General features: G+C 36.6%; 1 protein-coding gene and 1 long non-coding RNA gene across 2 annotated transcripts; one reads left to right on the top strand and one right to left on the bottom strand.

Moving 5' to 3' along the window:
• Nucleotides 1-1,594: 1,594 nt before the first annotated feature.
• LOC121761940 lies at nt 1,595-2,358 on the top strand. The gene is made up of 3 exons (XR_006042133.1): nt 1,595-1,636; nt 1,934-1,977; nt 2,205-2,358. It is a non-coding gene; the product is annotated as an uncharacterized LOC121761940 (long non-coding RNA).
• An 11,684-nt stretch (nt 2,359-14,042) lies between these two features.
• LOC121760480 (protein FAR1-RELATED SEQUENCE 5-like) lies at nt 14,043-15,989 on the bottom strand. Its single transcript, XM_042156139.1, has 2 exons — nt 15,196-15,989; nt 14,043-15,042 (listed from the first exon to the last, which is right to left on the bottom strand). The coding sequence occupies exons 1-2, from the start codon at nt 15,987-15,989 to the stop codon at nt 14,043-14,045; spliced, it is 1,794 nt and encodes a 597-aa protein (XP_042012073.1).
• Between the last annotated feature and the right edge of the window lie 137 nt (nt 15,990-16,126).

The following is a 16,126-nucleotide window of genomic DNA, read 5'->3' as shown; positions in this document are numbered from 1 at the left end:
CTTATTAAATTTAATATAATTCATACAAATTTATCATAATAATGGGCCACAAAAAAATTAACATCTGGCCTATTTTCTTTATCGGTATAGGTATTAGAAACAGCCAATTCAAATACTCCAAACTAAATTGAGAAGCCCAAAATATTCTTACTCTAGATTGCCCAATTAGATTAACTGATAAAATTATAGAAGCCCAAAATATTCTTACTCTAGATTGCCCAATTTGATTAACTGATAAAATTATAGCGGCCGAATATCTCATCTCAATATATTTATAAAAGCCCAAACGATTTTTTCAATAACTTGCTAAAACTTAACATTACACTAACTAAAATTAATCAGCATAATTAAAGACATTAGGAATTATTAACTTATTGCTCAGAAAATATAAATAGTGTTTTTGTCACATTTCATGCGCATCCTAGATTGGAAACCCTAATTTCTCTCTAACTTCTCCACGGTTCCACCTGCAAAAATGGAGAAAGAAAGGCGGTGGACGGTGCACCGGGTCCAGGAACAACAAATCGGCGACTCCTCCACCTTGAGGCTAGTTTCCAACGACAGTAACAACACTAATCGCCGCCTCGGTGAAAAACCCTAATTCCCTCTATCTTCTCCACGCCTCGACCGACGAAAACGGAGAAAGAGGAAGAGAACGCCGGCAACGACTCGACTGAACAACAAATCGGAGACGCTTCAACCATTTGGCCAGTCGCCGACGGCGGTCTAAATCCTATTCGCCGCCTCAGTGACAAAACCCTATTTCCCTCTACCTTCTGCCTCCACCATCGAAAAAAGAGAAACAGAGGACGCCGAAGCGATTTCTTCAAACCACTACCAGATCGGCAACCGATCATCTCTCCCTCACCAAAAAAGGTACTTCACAAATTGTTTTTGTCATATAAGTTTTAAATTTTCATTACACGTTTAGATATGAACCAATTTCATTGAAAAAATGTTAGCAGGGCTGGATCTAAAAAAATCGATAAGCTTTCATTTTCTCAGCTGCAGAGCTTCTAAAATAATGAAAATATCATTTACAGATTAACTGTGGAGCTCTTCATGATTGTCAACGTGTGACTTGAATCATGTTATGTTGTAGCATGAGCCCTTTCCTGATTATGAGCTGTATATTATTCATGGAACAAACCCTCGTTTATCTTTCAAGCTGAGTTGTGGAAGGAACAAATGTGGTGATATCTCTCTGCTTAGTGACTATATTTATTGTTGATGATGGAATTTTCGTCACTCTGATTGAGAACTATTCTTTGCCTGTGTCTTCCATTGTTCTATGCAAATCACTTTAACGACTATGTTTATAGAGCTGCATTCATTCATACAACAGTGTAAACTGATAGTATTAATAAAACTTTACCTTAACCGAGATAGTAGATCAATTAGAGTTTGTTGATGGTCTTGCATACCAATTTTTGTATGAAAAACAATTGCATCTGATGACTCTCACTCTACTTGAATTGCAATCACAATGTCACATTTACTTTGACATGTTGTGCCTCTAACTCTCTTCGGGCTTTTGTTGTAACAGGAAAATTTTGTTATTCTAATTGGAAATATTGTGGAGAAAGACTTGATGGTTCTGTCCTATTTATAATTCTGATAACCTGAAGTGTATTCGGTAAGCCAGCTTCATATTTATTAATAATTCAAAACTCATCTCTGCGGATTAATAACAATTTTCAAAAATGTTTCAAGCCTCTCTGAAAATGAGCCTCTACACAATCTTTGCACTTGAGTCGATGTTGATCAGCTTTTTTGTGAGCCAATTCTGTTTGAGGCTAAAATTGTAAATATATCTAATTTCTAATTATCTATTTAAAGGTAGAACCCCTAGGCAATTTTAATATAAATATGTTTGCACCTGTGCAATTTTCGATGCATGAATTACTGACATAATTTCATATCTTTTGTGCAGAGACTGATTGAAAAATAAGGTATTGATGCATAAATATTCATGAGGTAATGCCTAATTTAGTTAAACTGAATAGACTATTAAGAAGAAACAAATATGGTAGAAATAAAAGTAGATACAAATATTGTTAAACATCACATAAAAAATGGTAAACATACCATGCTGGAGAATGAGAAGAACAAAAAATGAAGCTCAAATCTGAATGCATTAGTATTCAGAGGAATTACTATTTGAGAATCAACAAATAATGACATAACTTCATTCTTTTGTGCAGGGATTGATAAAAAAAGTATCGATGCCAGCTATGGAAAGCAGATTATATTTAAATATTAATGAGGTAATGCCTAATCTTCATAAACTAAATGCAATACTGGGAATAAACAAATATGGTAGAAACAGAAGCAGATTCTAATGTTAATAAAGATCACATAAAGATGGACAAAATAACAAACTAATCTCATCAATTTAGAGCTAATATTCAATTGGAATGATTTCAACTTCAGTCATTTCTTCCTATTAGTATGCAACAAATTTACATATAATTATATTTCTAAATAAAAGAAAATAATTTAAACATTTTTTTGCAGGTGATGATGTTCATAGATTGCAAATCGAAGTGGCAGGAAAAGATCCAAGAATGCATAGAAACTATAAAATAAGGAAAAATGACTATTAACAGGAGCTAACTACTAATTTAAAATGGTTTGAAACATAGTGAACATCGAAACAGAGAAAATAATACTCCGTATCACATATTGATTGCAGGGAATGATCTACAAAAATATCAAACAACGGAGGCATGACGAAAAAAGATGATATAAACATGGAGGCGATGGCAGATTCAAGGTTAGAAAACTACATTCATTATAAAATGAGTTTTTACTATGCTAATTATGTTAATTTTAATAACATTGAGAAATAAGACCACATAAACATGGAAATACTGACAATTTCAAGTTAGATAACTGCATCATCATGTAACTAAGTATTTACCGGAGCTAAATATCATAAACTAACTTCAGTACATATAGGGCATTTCAGAAACAGGAAGAAATATACTATAAAGAAGATTCAATAAAGAGGAATGCAGATAGAATTTGAAAAGAAACTTATCTAAGCTTGTGTTGTTGATTCGGTTGAGTCTTTCAGTTGTGAGGAGTTGGTGAGTGATAGAAGTGTAGGAAAGGGTATTTATAGGGTAAAAATGGTCAGCATGCTCCTTAAAAAAAGTAATTTAGGTTTCCAAAGCACACATGACATGACATGTCAGACATGAGGGGTTCAAACCTATTCTACTTCGTCAACATAAAACAGAATAGGTATGAAATTCTTTTCTTTTTAAATATGAGAACAAAATGACTCAGTTATATGTCTTGCATCTCACTCTAATGGGTCCAAATTAATTACTATCCCTAGTCAGAATTATATACTTTTAACTACATATACTTTAAATATTAACCACATAATACTACATCTTCTTTGCAATTAGCACAATACAACTTAGATTACATTTAATAATCTGTCATTCAGATTGAATCAGTTTCAAGTTACTAATTCCATGCCATTCCTGAGCATAAAGGAGATTAGGTCTTCAATACTATTAGTGAATCAGAGTTAATTTAGAATTAGTAGTCTTAGATTTGATTGCGAAGAAAAATACCTTCGAAAAATAACATTAAGACTTAGAAAAGATTAAGAGGTTACATTTTTTTAAACTGCCACAAATAAAACAATAGTTCGAAATAAATTTCATATACTAATCATTACAGTGACATTATTACTTTGCATATACTAATTACTTAATGCTTTGTAGTTAATATTATTGACTTTATTGGGATTTCTACATTTTTCCTATTTTATTTACAAAAACGAATTACATTGATTACTAATATATGTTGCATTTATTATCAGAGACAGATTGCATTAAAAATACACAAATGTACCAATGACAGCTTTGGAAATATGTAAAATATATATTTTGTAATAGAATACATATTTAATGACTACAATTGCTACTCTTTGCAAATCCTATTATCTATTTATTTAATAGGATGTATTATGCCTCCAATTTTCTTTACACAAACGAATTCAATGCTTTGTTTTTAAAATATATATACTATTTGATAGGTTTTTCATTTGGTATTGTATCTGTTCGTTTAGAACAGATTTATAAATTTATACTGTCCCACTCTAACACCTTTCTTTCTTATTTTTTATGTTCTAAAATTTTGATTTTATTCTCTTTCTCTCTCTTTCTCTTTTTGTCATGTTCTAAAATTGTATGTATACATTATAGGTTTTGAGTATGAGTACTAACATGATATTAATATATGTTCAGGGATTAATTGCATTGGGAAGAGATGGAAAGATATTCTGGAAGAATAGAATATACAGTATACATATATTATGTAATATAATAGTATTTCTTTTACATAAGCCTATGCAAGTATAAAACACATAGGCTGCATCCTACCCCCACACAATTCTCGGTACATACAAACTGATATAAGCTTTACTTTTAATCAAACTGATATAGGCTTGCTGCCTTTACACATTTTTCCAGAATGGCCGAAAATGGTGCAAAAAAACATGATATAGAATATTAACACAAAATGGTGCAAAAACACACAAAAACAGCAGTGGTAATGCACAGTTTCCCGCCAAAAAGGGCAAAACTGGCATTTAAAAAAAATTCTCAGAAACGGTCACTTTATATATTGATAGATTTTTCTTCAGCCCGCCATCTCTTCTACTCAAATTCTCCATCGATTCTCCACCGATTCTCCTCTTCCGCTCGAATTCTTCATCGATTCTCTACCAGTTCTCCTCTTCTGCTCGAATTCTCCACCAATTCTCACTCATAAATAGTGATTCACTACCGTCATCATCGCCTTCTTCACTGTGCCTAAAGTTCATTTGATTCACTACGTCGTCGCTTCCATCGGTTGCTCATTCCGTCGTCGCCTCCATCTGGTTGCTCATTTCGTCGTCGCATTCGATTCAACATACCTAATTGGCATAATTCACTTGTTCCTCGAAGAAGATAAAGTGACTGAGTAATCGCGTCTTAAAATTCAGGATCGTTATAGGTCCCTTCTTCTCTATTCTTTTTATGATTTGCTCATATGTATTTAAGAGCATAATCTGATATGTATCTGCTCGCTTTTGAAGGTTTTACTGAATGTTCGTGAGGGTCAGTTTCATCTGCCCAATTTTAGGCTGTTGAAAATTTGCATCAGATGACGATGGAAACTTTCCAACATTCAGGATGTGGGAGTTTTTGAATTGCATCCTGTAATATTATTCTATTGGATTTTTTTGCACTGACGGATGTAAATCTAATAAAATTGAAGTATGAAAACTCAAATTTGAATTGTATTAACTAATGGGGAACCATGAAGTGCCTATATTTTTATTGTATTATCTATCGTACACACTCTAACCATGGAACACATTACTATAAGCATATGTTTACTTCACTGTGATAAAAACAATAGATCACTATAAGCAAGGATCACAGAAACTTCACTATAATCACGAAATACATCACTCTAAGCATGTTTTTACTTCACTGATATGAAAAAAAATAGATCACTATAAGCAAGGATCACAGTCACATCACTCTAACCATGGAATACATCACTCTAAGCATGTTTTTACTTCACTGATATGAAAAAAATATATCACAATAAGCCAGGATCACAGAAACTTCACTATAACCACAGAATACATCACTCTAACATGTTTTTAGTTCACTGATATGAAAAAAATAGATCACTAAAGCAAGGATCATAGAAACTTCACTATAACCGTGGAACACATCACTCTAAGCATGTTTTTACTTCACTGATGTGAACAAAATATATCACTATAAGTAAAGATCACAGAAACTTCACTATAACCGTGGAATACATCACTCTAAGCATATTTTTACTTCACTGATGTGAACAAATTAGATCACTATAAACAAGGATCACAGAAACATCACTACAACCGTGAAACACATCACTCTTAGCATGTTTTTGCTTCACTGATATGAAAAAAATAGATCACTAAAAGCAAGGATCACAGAAACATCACTATAACCGTGGAACACATCACTCTAAGCATTCAATTGACCTTAATACCCTTATTGACGTTTTTTGTTGATCGTATTGATATTCCGGGGTTAATGATCTAGGCCCTTAATTTGAATATCTAATGGCTATTATTTAGTCGTAGTTAACAATTAAGTATTAAGTTAGCAATATAACACTCCCATATATACATATATATATATATATATATATATATATATATATATATATATATATATATAGGGGAGCATTATTCTCCTTTTCATCTATAAGATCATTTTCTCTTCTTAATTTACGCGTTAGATCTTATGCATCAACGGATCAGATTGATTCTACAAATCTAGTTCCGTGTTGCATTATAGAGTTTGTCTATATGCATTACAGGGGTAATGTAGACATTCAACGGGAAACGAACCGCCATATTTTGGTAAATGCGAATTCCACGGGATTTGAAACAATCCGTCTCTTCTTCTTTCCTCATTCATTATTACAAAACCGAAACCACTCCCTCCACCCTCTCCACTACCGAAAACCCTAGATCTCACTCCCCTTCGCCGTGTTTGAAGAATTAGCAGCAGTCCACCAAAATTTCAGCGACAACTAGCAACCGGCGCTAACATCTGCTCTAAAAAACCAACTCCTTTCGACTAGGAATGTTTGAAAAGGGATTTCGGCACTTTTTTTCGCGATTTTGTAGACGCGAATTGTTAAAATTGAAACTTTGAATATGCTTAGGCTCAGAAATTTCAGGAATAACTTGTTGTTTGTTTATGGTTTTATCTGAATTTATCGTGTATACATTGGGTTCGGTTAAATAGACATGAATTCTTGTATCTTATGTTTTTTTGGTTCTGCCAGATCCAAAATGCCTAAGAGAGGTCGACCGCTCTCTCAAGCATCAGAGGCTGCAGGTAAAATTTTCATCGGACCTTATGCAATTCAATATCCTATTTGTCGATTGTGTGATAGGGTGTTAGTAACTCTGTTGAATCCGCATTATCCATGTTGTGTGGTGTGGTGACTAAACACACGAAAGAGTTCATAAGTGCATATTTATTCAATGCATTGTGTAACTGTAATCGTGCATTTTTTTTAGTAGTGTCTGCATTATAGGCGCGGTATTATTTATACAGTCTAATACATTTTGTGTGTAACACATGTACGCCTTCATTATGGAACATAATTTATATAGACTATGCATTATGGAACATAATTTATGCATAATATTTACCAAATTTTGCATTACACAGGGTATTTGGAGTGTTGTAATATATGCTCAGGCAGGATGAGTTTTTTTGTATTATGTTGTGTGGGCAATGCATTGTGGAACTGTAATTGTGCATTTTTTTGTAGTACTGTCTGCATTATATGCGTGTAATTATTCATATAGTTTAATACATTTTGTGTGTAACACATGTACATTTTCATTTTGAGACAATGCATTATCAGGTCATATGTGAATATTTTAGTAAAGGCTATGCATTATGGAACATAATTTATGCATTATGTTTGCTAAAATATGCATTAGATAGGGTATTGGATGTGTAATATATGGTCAGTCAGGATGAGGTTTTTTTATTATGTTGTGCGGGCAATGCATTGTGAAACTGTAATAGTTTTTTTTGTAGTAATGTCTGCATTATATGAGTGGTATTATGTATATAGTTTAATACATTATATGTGTAACAAATGTGCATTTTCATGTTGAAACAATGCATTATCAGTAATATTTAATGCATTATGAGGCTGTGTTATGCATTAATTTATATGATATGATAGATGACTTTGTTTGCATTAATATGTAAACATTAATATGTAAACATCTTTAAACATAATGTAGTCTACTTTATTGAAAATGTTATGATAGATTATTTTTTTTTCAATTTCAGAGAAGCGACTAAGATCAGAAATCGACAACGCAGTAGATGATGTTATTCCGGTTGCGTTGGCTAAGAAGTTGAGGGATAGGTTGGCAGAGGGTGTCCCTAGTACGTCCGCAGGTGATGTTGAACAGAAACAGATTAAGGGACGAAAGACTGATCGTCTTTATTGTAGATGAACACTGTCGGAATTTCTGAACTGCTTGAAGCAGATAAATCCAAGACAGAAAAGGGCGGTTATAGAAATTGGTTTTGGTGCAGTACTCTCTTTTGACATAAAAGAAATCCCTAGCTTTCTTGCTTTTTGGGTGTTGAACGCCCTTAACCTCGCCCGCTGCCAAATACAGCTTTCTGGTGGCGAAGCACTGACTTTGGACGAGGAGGACGTCCACTTGACTTTGGGATTTCCAATGGGGCCCAGACCCATATCAAGACCGGTCGACAAACAGACAAACTTTGCTTACAACGACTTGGTAGTAGAAAGGTGTCAAAAGGGTCGGTTTAAGATGACCCCGTAGGACATCTCGGAGCTAATGATGGCTGAGACTGAGGGGGTGAAGAGTTCAAGAAACTCTTCATGTTCCTCCTGGAGAATGCTTTAATAGAGACTCCTAGTGATGGGCATTGCAAGCCCAAAATTCTACACTTCATCGAGGATGTCGAAGAGATTAAAAATTTGAATTGGTGTGGGTATGTACTTTCCGTCCTAGAGGCAACTTATCCAAGCTACGCAAATGGACAAAGTGTTTTGTTCAATGGACCAATACATTTCTTGGTGGTATGTGAATATGAAACTCCAATACATAATCAATATCTTCACTGGGTTATTTCATCCAAAATATTATCCTAATACTGCCACTAATTGCTTTCACTTTCAATGTTTCAATATTTAATCTTCTACATTATAAATATTCACATGCTACATTATGAACACTTTAATTTGCATTATTGACCCCTAACCTTGTTTGTTTGATAATAACAGTGCGCCTACGTCGACCGCGTTGTACATATCCGGAGGCGGGTCATCCGCGCATGGCCGACGATGAAGGGTTGGAACTTGGAGACCCTTAAACAACGCGAGGATGTGGAACGGAACCAATTCGGGACTGGGCGCTTAGAGTCGAGAATAGACAAAGAGAGATGGTTGGCCGAGGAGGAGATTAAAAGGCGAACAAGAGTGGCAGGAGGAGAGGCCTCCACTACAAGCATGCACAGAGCGAAGAGGCTACGAGACAAATTCATTGCTTCTAGCTCTTTGTTGGGCCATGCAGTCTCAATGTGGGTTGATGATTTCAAAAGCATACCTATGGAGCTACTGGACGACGACTGCTTCCGTGTGGGGAGCCAAATTGGACGAAAACTTTTGGGAATTACAGAACAGGAGCTTGTAGGGGATGACGAGATCACAACAAGACTGACCCAGGCTAGGCTTGATGAAGAGGAGTATAGTCAGGAATGGATAGATGAAATGGAAAAGATGATGGCAGCTCATGACAAGAAAAAGACTATCACAACTGGATTCACAAGGCCATCATTTGTGTTAGACGGTTTTGATTGCCCTGACCCCTTCGCCACACATTCTTCCCAAGAGGCAGGCCTGAGCGGCGGAGGTGTTGAACCTCTCCACACTGATGCCAGAGTAGATTTTGCGCCGGTTGTGGATCAGCCCGAAGTAGAAGAGCATCATGCAGGCTCGGCAAAGCCTGATCGAGTCGCCGATGTTGCCGGACGTGATGTCCCATCTGAAGTGCATACTTTGGATCCAGCATCAGGCGTGGTGGTGGCTGTTGACTTACGTGGCAAGGCTACGGTATCAGTAACAAGACTTACCACTATTACAGGCACAATTTTTTACTATTTGGCTTTGCTTAAATTCATGATTTTATTATGCAGGTTTCATGTTCAGTTGGTGCGTCGGTTCAGGAAGCTAGAGGAGTTAAAGAAGGTGGTAAAGAGGTGGTGACAAGAACAAAAGCAAAGAGTGTTAAGGTAAACAAAGATATGCCAGGTTCAGATGGGGGAGTCAAGGTTTGGATTAATTTTAAATCAAGTGCATTATAACATGTTTATGTCCACTTGTAAAGTCACATTTCTGACTTACTTGAAAACATAGGGAAAGGCAGAGAGCAGAGCACTCCTCACAACGGAAATGGCTGTTAAGCGTGGACAGGGGAAACAGTCTGCCATGTCAAAGGTTGGTACTAAACTATAGTTCGCATATTCAGTTGTAATGGATCAGATATGCGTGTATATGCAATGTAGTCAATAGTAACTATATAAATTATTTTGTTTGACTTTTGCATATTAGATATATTTAAAATGTCGATATATATATTAAATAATGCAATACTTAGGGTGATTTGTGTTATAATCCGTAAACATTAGACAGATTAAAGATGTGCATTATTTGGTTTTGTATGTGCATTATTTATATTATGTATTCGTTATGCATGCATTACATGTATGATGGATTGTTGAACTAACTATAGTTTTAGAGATTTCGTATGTGTGCATTGTTTGGTGTATCTTATGCATTACTGTGAAGGTATACAACATTATTTATGATGACATTTGCATTATTTGTAGTGTTTTAAGCAACTTTTTAATGACTACTGGATTATTTGTTTGGACATATTAACTAATTGTTGTAGTTTATGTATTATAATAAATTGTATATTATGATCGTGTTCACAGAAACCTCCCCTGTCCAAGGAGAAGGTGATAGTGATTGTTGAGGCTGTGACGGGTGGTATTGGTGAGGACTTGCCATCGAAAACTGCGGCTGTTCCTGGAAAAGGAAAGGAGAAGGTGAACAAGCCTAAGGAGGCTATGCGATCGGTATGAAATTAATAGATACCACTTTGGGTAAGGATTTTGCTTATTTATGCTATGAATATTTTATCTTTGCTGGAGGCTGCAAACGTTGAAACGGCACGTGTAAAGAAAGCTAGTCCGGCTATGCGGTCTCCTTTCAATGAGCGGGCTGTAAGGCTGACAGCCAAGGCCAACGGGAACGACAAGGAACTATATTTCTGGGTCCTTAGTACAGCGGAGACGCATGAATCTATCTGGTCTGTATTATTTGTTTTGCTTTTGATTGTGAATAGGGTGATTCTCTTTGTTGCTTTAGAAAATCAGTCAATATTACATACGCTTATCATTAGGTCTGGGTCGTGCATTATGTCTGTAAACATTCATTATATGTAGAGTATTCTGTGCATTATTTGTTGTACACTGTGCATCATGTACCATGTAGTGTATTGCAAGTATTAGTTTGTAAAGCCTATGAAAATTACATATGTGCATTGTTTTACTTAGTTAGTGCATTATGTAATTCACATAGTGCATTATGTAGATGCTACAGGCATTATATGCATTACACTACACATTACACTACATGTTTGCTAAGCACATTATTCACGGTTACATATGTTGACGATTTTGTTTGAGCATTGTATCAAACAGCTGTAATCAGACATTTTTAGAAGTATATTACCCATTTGGAGTGGTATTCTATCTAAACCAAAATAAACCTACTGGGGAATACATAATTTCATTATTTGGATTTGATAGTGCATTATGTAGCCTATTGTTTACATTACGTTTGATATGGATATGCACGGATGCAATTGTGTATGAGGGCAACTACAAACGAACGGTGCAGAGTGAGTTCCTTTCATTGGCACCGTTCAAAGCTGTCAGCCCGGTCATTATAGACACATGGTGCTCTTACTTGAATAACTTGGAGAAGCTGAAGGCACCAGATACAGCTTCCAGACTATTTTTTTCCACAAGGACATGCACGAGTGACTCTTTTGTGTTATCTAATTACAAAATGGATCTTAAACTTCAACATAACTAACTGAATTACCAACCAAAATTGCAGGCACAGTCATTGATAGACAGCCCTGAAGGTTGGGATGAAGATAGGCGATTTGCTTCTTTTTGGACCATCCTTTTCGAGGAAGCACTTGGAGCAGGATACATCAAATGGGAGAAGCACGATATGGTTAGTCTGATTGTAAACTTATGTGTCTGAGAATCAATTGTATAGGACAACATACAAGACCATTTAATGTTCTCTTCATTGTGTAGTTCTTCTTCCCAATTTGGGGTGAGAGACATCAATACGTGGTCTGTTTTGATGTGTCGGATGGCAAGATGAACATTATAGACCACACCCTGGCAGAACCTCATGCATCGTTCAACGACAAATATGGGAACACACCCTCTATGCTGGTACGTAATGAGACTACTCTATTTTTTTCGATCATACTACATAAATTCATATTATGTTGATGTGGTACACTTTTGTCATTTGTTTTAGCGAAAGTTCATGGCTGATGCAATGGATAAGTGCAAAGACTCTAGAATGGCTGATCTGATACGAAGCTGCACTACACATGTAGTGACAATGTCGTGGCGGAACAACGGGGTGACAATGGATAATGGTGTGTACGTCATGCGCTACATGGAAACATACTTCGGAGAGAAAGAGAAAGATTGGGATTGCGGGCTGACCGCAAAGGGAACCAAAAGCTTAGAAATGTTTAGAATCAAGTTTGCAAGGACGCTACTTACTTGTACGCACAACGCCCGAGGTGCCGCAAACCAATCTAAGGCAACAACGTATTGGAGAGATAGACCTGCCAAGATCAATTTCGAACAGTGGGTCGAGAATTATGGATTGTAGTGAGTGATGGTTACGAGTATATGTTGAGGCAGCCTAGTGACTGTATTGATTGCTTGGGTGACTTTGCACTTTAGATCTTTTTACAACCTTGAATACACTGAACAATGTTTTTTAGAATAGTCTTTATGAATTTGAACTTGCGAACATTCAGCCGAACAGTATGTGCATGATGTTTATTCATATTATTTTAAACGCGGTTTACCTTGATTTGCAATCCAGTGTGTATTATGTTATTTGTCTATATAGGTGTACGATTAACTCTCATAATGCTTAACTTAAACCACATAATGTACAAATCCTTGTGCATAATGCAATGCCTAAACCAAATAATGCATTTGTATATTATACACGAAATATATTAACCGATATACAAAATACGATTCAATATGTTGTGCATCATGTCTGAATATACTGTCATTATTTGTAAAAGATTTTGCATTATTAAACTTGTGTGTGTATTTGGGTGAGTTGGTTTTGTGGTAAGTCACATGGATTAAATTTTATAGTTTCTGTCTTTAACTTGCGTTTAGGATATTAAATAATATAGCAACCAATGTCAGCACGTATCAAATTAAAAATTAGTATGCATTATGTTAATTGTCTATATAGGTTTACGGTAAACTTTCATAATGCTTAATGTAAACCGCATAATGTGTAAATCATTGTACATAATGCAATTTCTGCACCATATAATGCACTTAGATATTAAACACTAAGTATATTAAGCCATATACAGAAAATGACTAAAAATGCTTTGGCATCATATCATCATATAATTGCATTATTTGCAATAGATCATATCTATTTATCAGTGGGCTCTCGGGAAAGTGAGATTGAGATAAACAAATGCTTATTAATAGAGTAAGTGACCGATATAAAATCTAATAATAAGCCAAAAAAATTGTTCTACAAAAGCTAGTAAACCTTGGATTTCTATTACAACCATTCGACTAACCAGAAATATATGACCAAAAAAAGAACAGTGTTGCTTTGTTTAAAAAACCTGAGTCAAGCTGGATTTTTCCCCTTCCGCGCATCTTTCTCCATATTCATCTCTTTAAGGACGGGACAGTTTCTGGAGTCGTGATGACCCAACTCATCGCACGCCTTACACCGTCTAAGAGGCCTGGTCGCATCCTTTATAGCCTTTCTCTCTTTGAAATCAGACGGCTCGCCGAGCTGCTTGCGTGACCCTTCGTCTTCACGACATCCGGAGGATGAACCTCAACAGATTCAGGCCGTACCATTCCATAAAACTCTTCAACCATAAGCCTCTTCTCAGCGGCTGAGGTTGACGGAGTACCAGTTTGAAGAGAGTTGCCAAGTTCTTCGACGCCACCTACGAATGCACGTAGCACATCGATGTCGGTCTCAAACCGTCTAAGAAACCCATAAAACATCGAAATCGCCTGCTTAGACACAGTTTGCCTATCGTCAACGGAGGAATGGGTAAGTAGGGGATCCTAAAACTCCCCATGTACAGCCTTGGCTAAGGGAGTCTTCATCCATCGGCTTTCACAGTATTTATCCGGGATTTTTTTCACCTCATTGTTCCGAAACAAGAAAAATATATGGCTGCACAAATAACCATGCCGACCAAATAGTTTGCATTCGCACGAGTAAGTATCATCAGTCTTGTCATGACGGACAACATATGCATTGCGCTTGCTATCCCCAAGCCGGTATGTGTCAACCGTTTCTCCGGACATAAAACCCAACACACGACATCTGTCATTACCCTCCATAATTGCTTCTTGTATTTTCTTGAACATACTGTCGGTATAAAACGTGAGAGCGTGTTTCTCGAACGGCAGAGTAGTTGCTAGTATGGGTATGGCAGTGGCATCGTGGTAGTCCAACGATGTTCTACTGTTCCGCTGGAATTCTATGGCGTGGTTGAAATTCAAGTAGAATTCAGCTATGTTAGCTCGGGGCTTCAGAAAATTTTTGTTGAAACTGTTCTCTGATTCAGATATGGATGTAGTCCTAATCATCGATCCCATAGGAAAATCCCTGAAGTACGTCGGTATCCAGTATTTCCTATACGCATACAATGTGTTGAACCAGTCGATGTCCTCTAGCTGATGATGTTCAACCAATCTATTCCACTCCTCCTCGAATTCGTCCGGCTCTACAAGCTCCGACCATACACAAGCGTTGATTTCCTCTTTGAAATCATCGTCCCGCAACAATCTGTTTGGTACCTTGACAGCCAACTTATGCATTATATGCCACATACACCAACGGTGACGTGTACCGACTAGGACCTCTTCAATAGCTGATCTCATGCCCAAATCTTGATCGGTCAAAATCATCCTGGGTGCTACACACATACAATCTACAAAATGTCTGAACAACCAAGCAAATGCCCCTGTTTTCTCGCTGCACACCAACCCGGCAGCAAATGTTACAGGACTACCATGATTATCCTTTCTAGTGAAAGGAGTGAAGATCATACAGTACCTGCATACATCATATTAACGTGGCATCAGAAATGTAAATAGATCATAATGCAACGTAGGGTATTGCGTAATGCAGTGACATATGGTAATAATGCACAAAGTACATAAGAGATAAATGCACTGTAACGTAAAAAACACATTAGTTAGTTTCAACCTGTTTGTGTTGTACGTGGAGTCGAAGGACACAATATCACCAAACATGTGGTAATTCCTCTTCATCAAACCGTCGCACCAAAACAGACCAACCAACTGGTCGGATTCGTTAACTTCGTAGTGATAGGTGAACGCCTCGGACATCTCCTTCTTCTTAGCCATATCATCCAACACCATTTGTACGTCAAATCCTTGTGCATATGCTTTGATGTCCCGTGAGACATTCCTGATATCCCCAACAATGCAACCAACTAGGTCAAACCCGCCAAGAATTTCCTTCAATACCTTAAAGGTAAGCGTGGGTCCTATATTAGCCTTGGAACAGTCGATGATGAATTTATGATGTACATCATCCAACTTGCGATTACTTGACATGAATTGCTGATGTTCCGTCTCAACCATGTGATGGTTATGAATCTTGTTGAACTCCTGAATTATATAACCTGACAAACAATCTTCCAAGAAAAACCTGAAGAATATACTAGCCGTACAACCACACCGCTTAGATAACTTCCTACGCTTGATAATGAAACCAGACCGGGCATTCAACTGGTCATCTTCGTCACCCTTCTTCCTTCCTTCCCTCTTGCGTATAACTTGATACCAGGTCGTGACATTATCAACCTTCCTCATCGCTTGTTTGCGCGTATCAAAGCCAACTGCGCGGGCATATACCTCGTAAAAAGTGAAGGCGAATTCCAAGGATTGGAATTTCTGACCAATCACAGGCTTCAGCTCGGGAGAACATTCAGGTACAACAACCACTATACAGAATAGGAAAAAAGGGGTCCCCATAAAAGTACAACTTTGCAATGTAGTATGCTGACAATTAATGCACGATTTTCATAAATTTAATCGGTACAATATTTAAATTGGACAATTACGTGATTTATGTATACGTCAAACGCACGCTATTCTTGAACGTTGTTTTT

This window comes from Salvia splendens, chromosome 13 (genome assembly GCF_004379255.2).
Source record: "Salvia splendens isolate huo1 chromosome 13, SspV2, whole genome shotgun sequence".
Lineage (NCBI taxonomy): Eukaryota > Viridiplantae > Streptophyta > Magnoliopsida > Lamiales > Lamiaceae > Salvia > Salvia splendens.
Note: the sequence above shows the minus strand (reverse complement) of the source record. Positions and strands in the feature narration are given on the sequence as shown.

What these genes read in the sequence shown, in the direction of transcription:
- LOC121760480 (XM_042156139.1), bottom strand. Translation starts at nt 15,989, where the DNA reads ATGGGGACCCCTTTTTTCCTATTCTGTATAGTGGTTGTTGTACCTGAA. An exon ending in TCCACGTACAACACAAACAG is followed by an intron (nt 15,043 to 15,195) that starts GTTGAAACTAAC and finishes TGATGTATGCAG; the next exon opens with GTACTGTATGATCTTCACTC.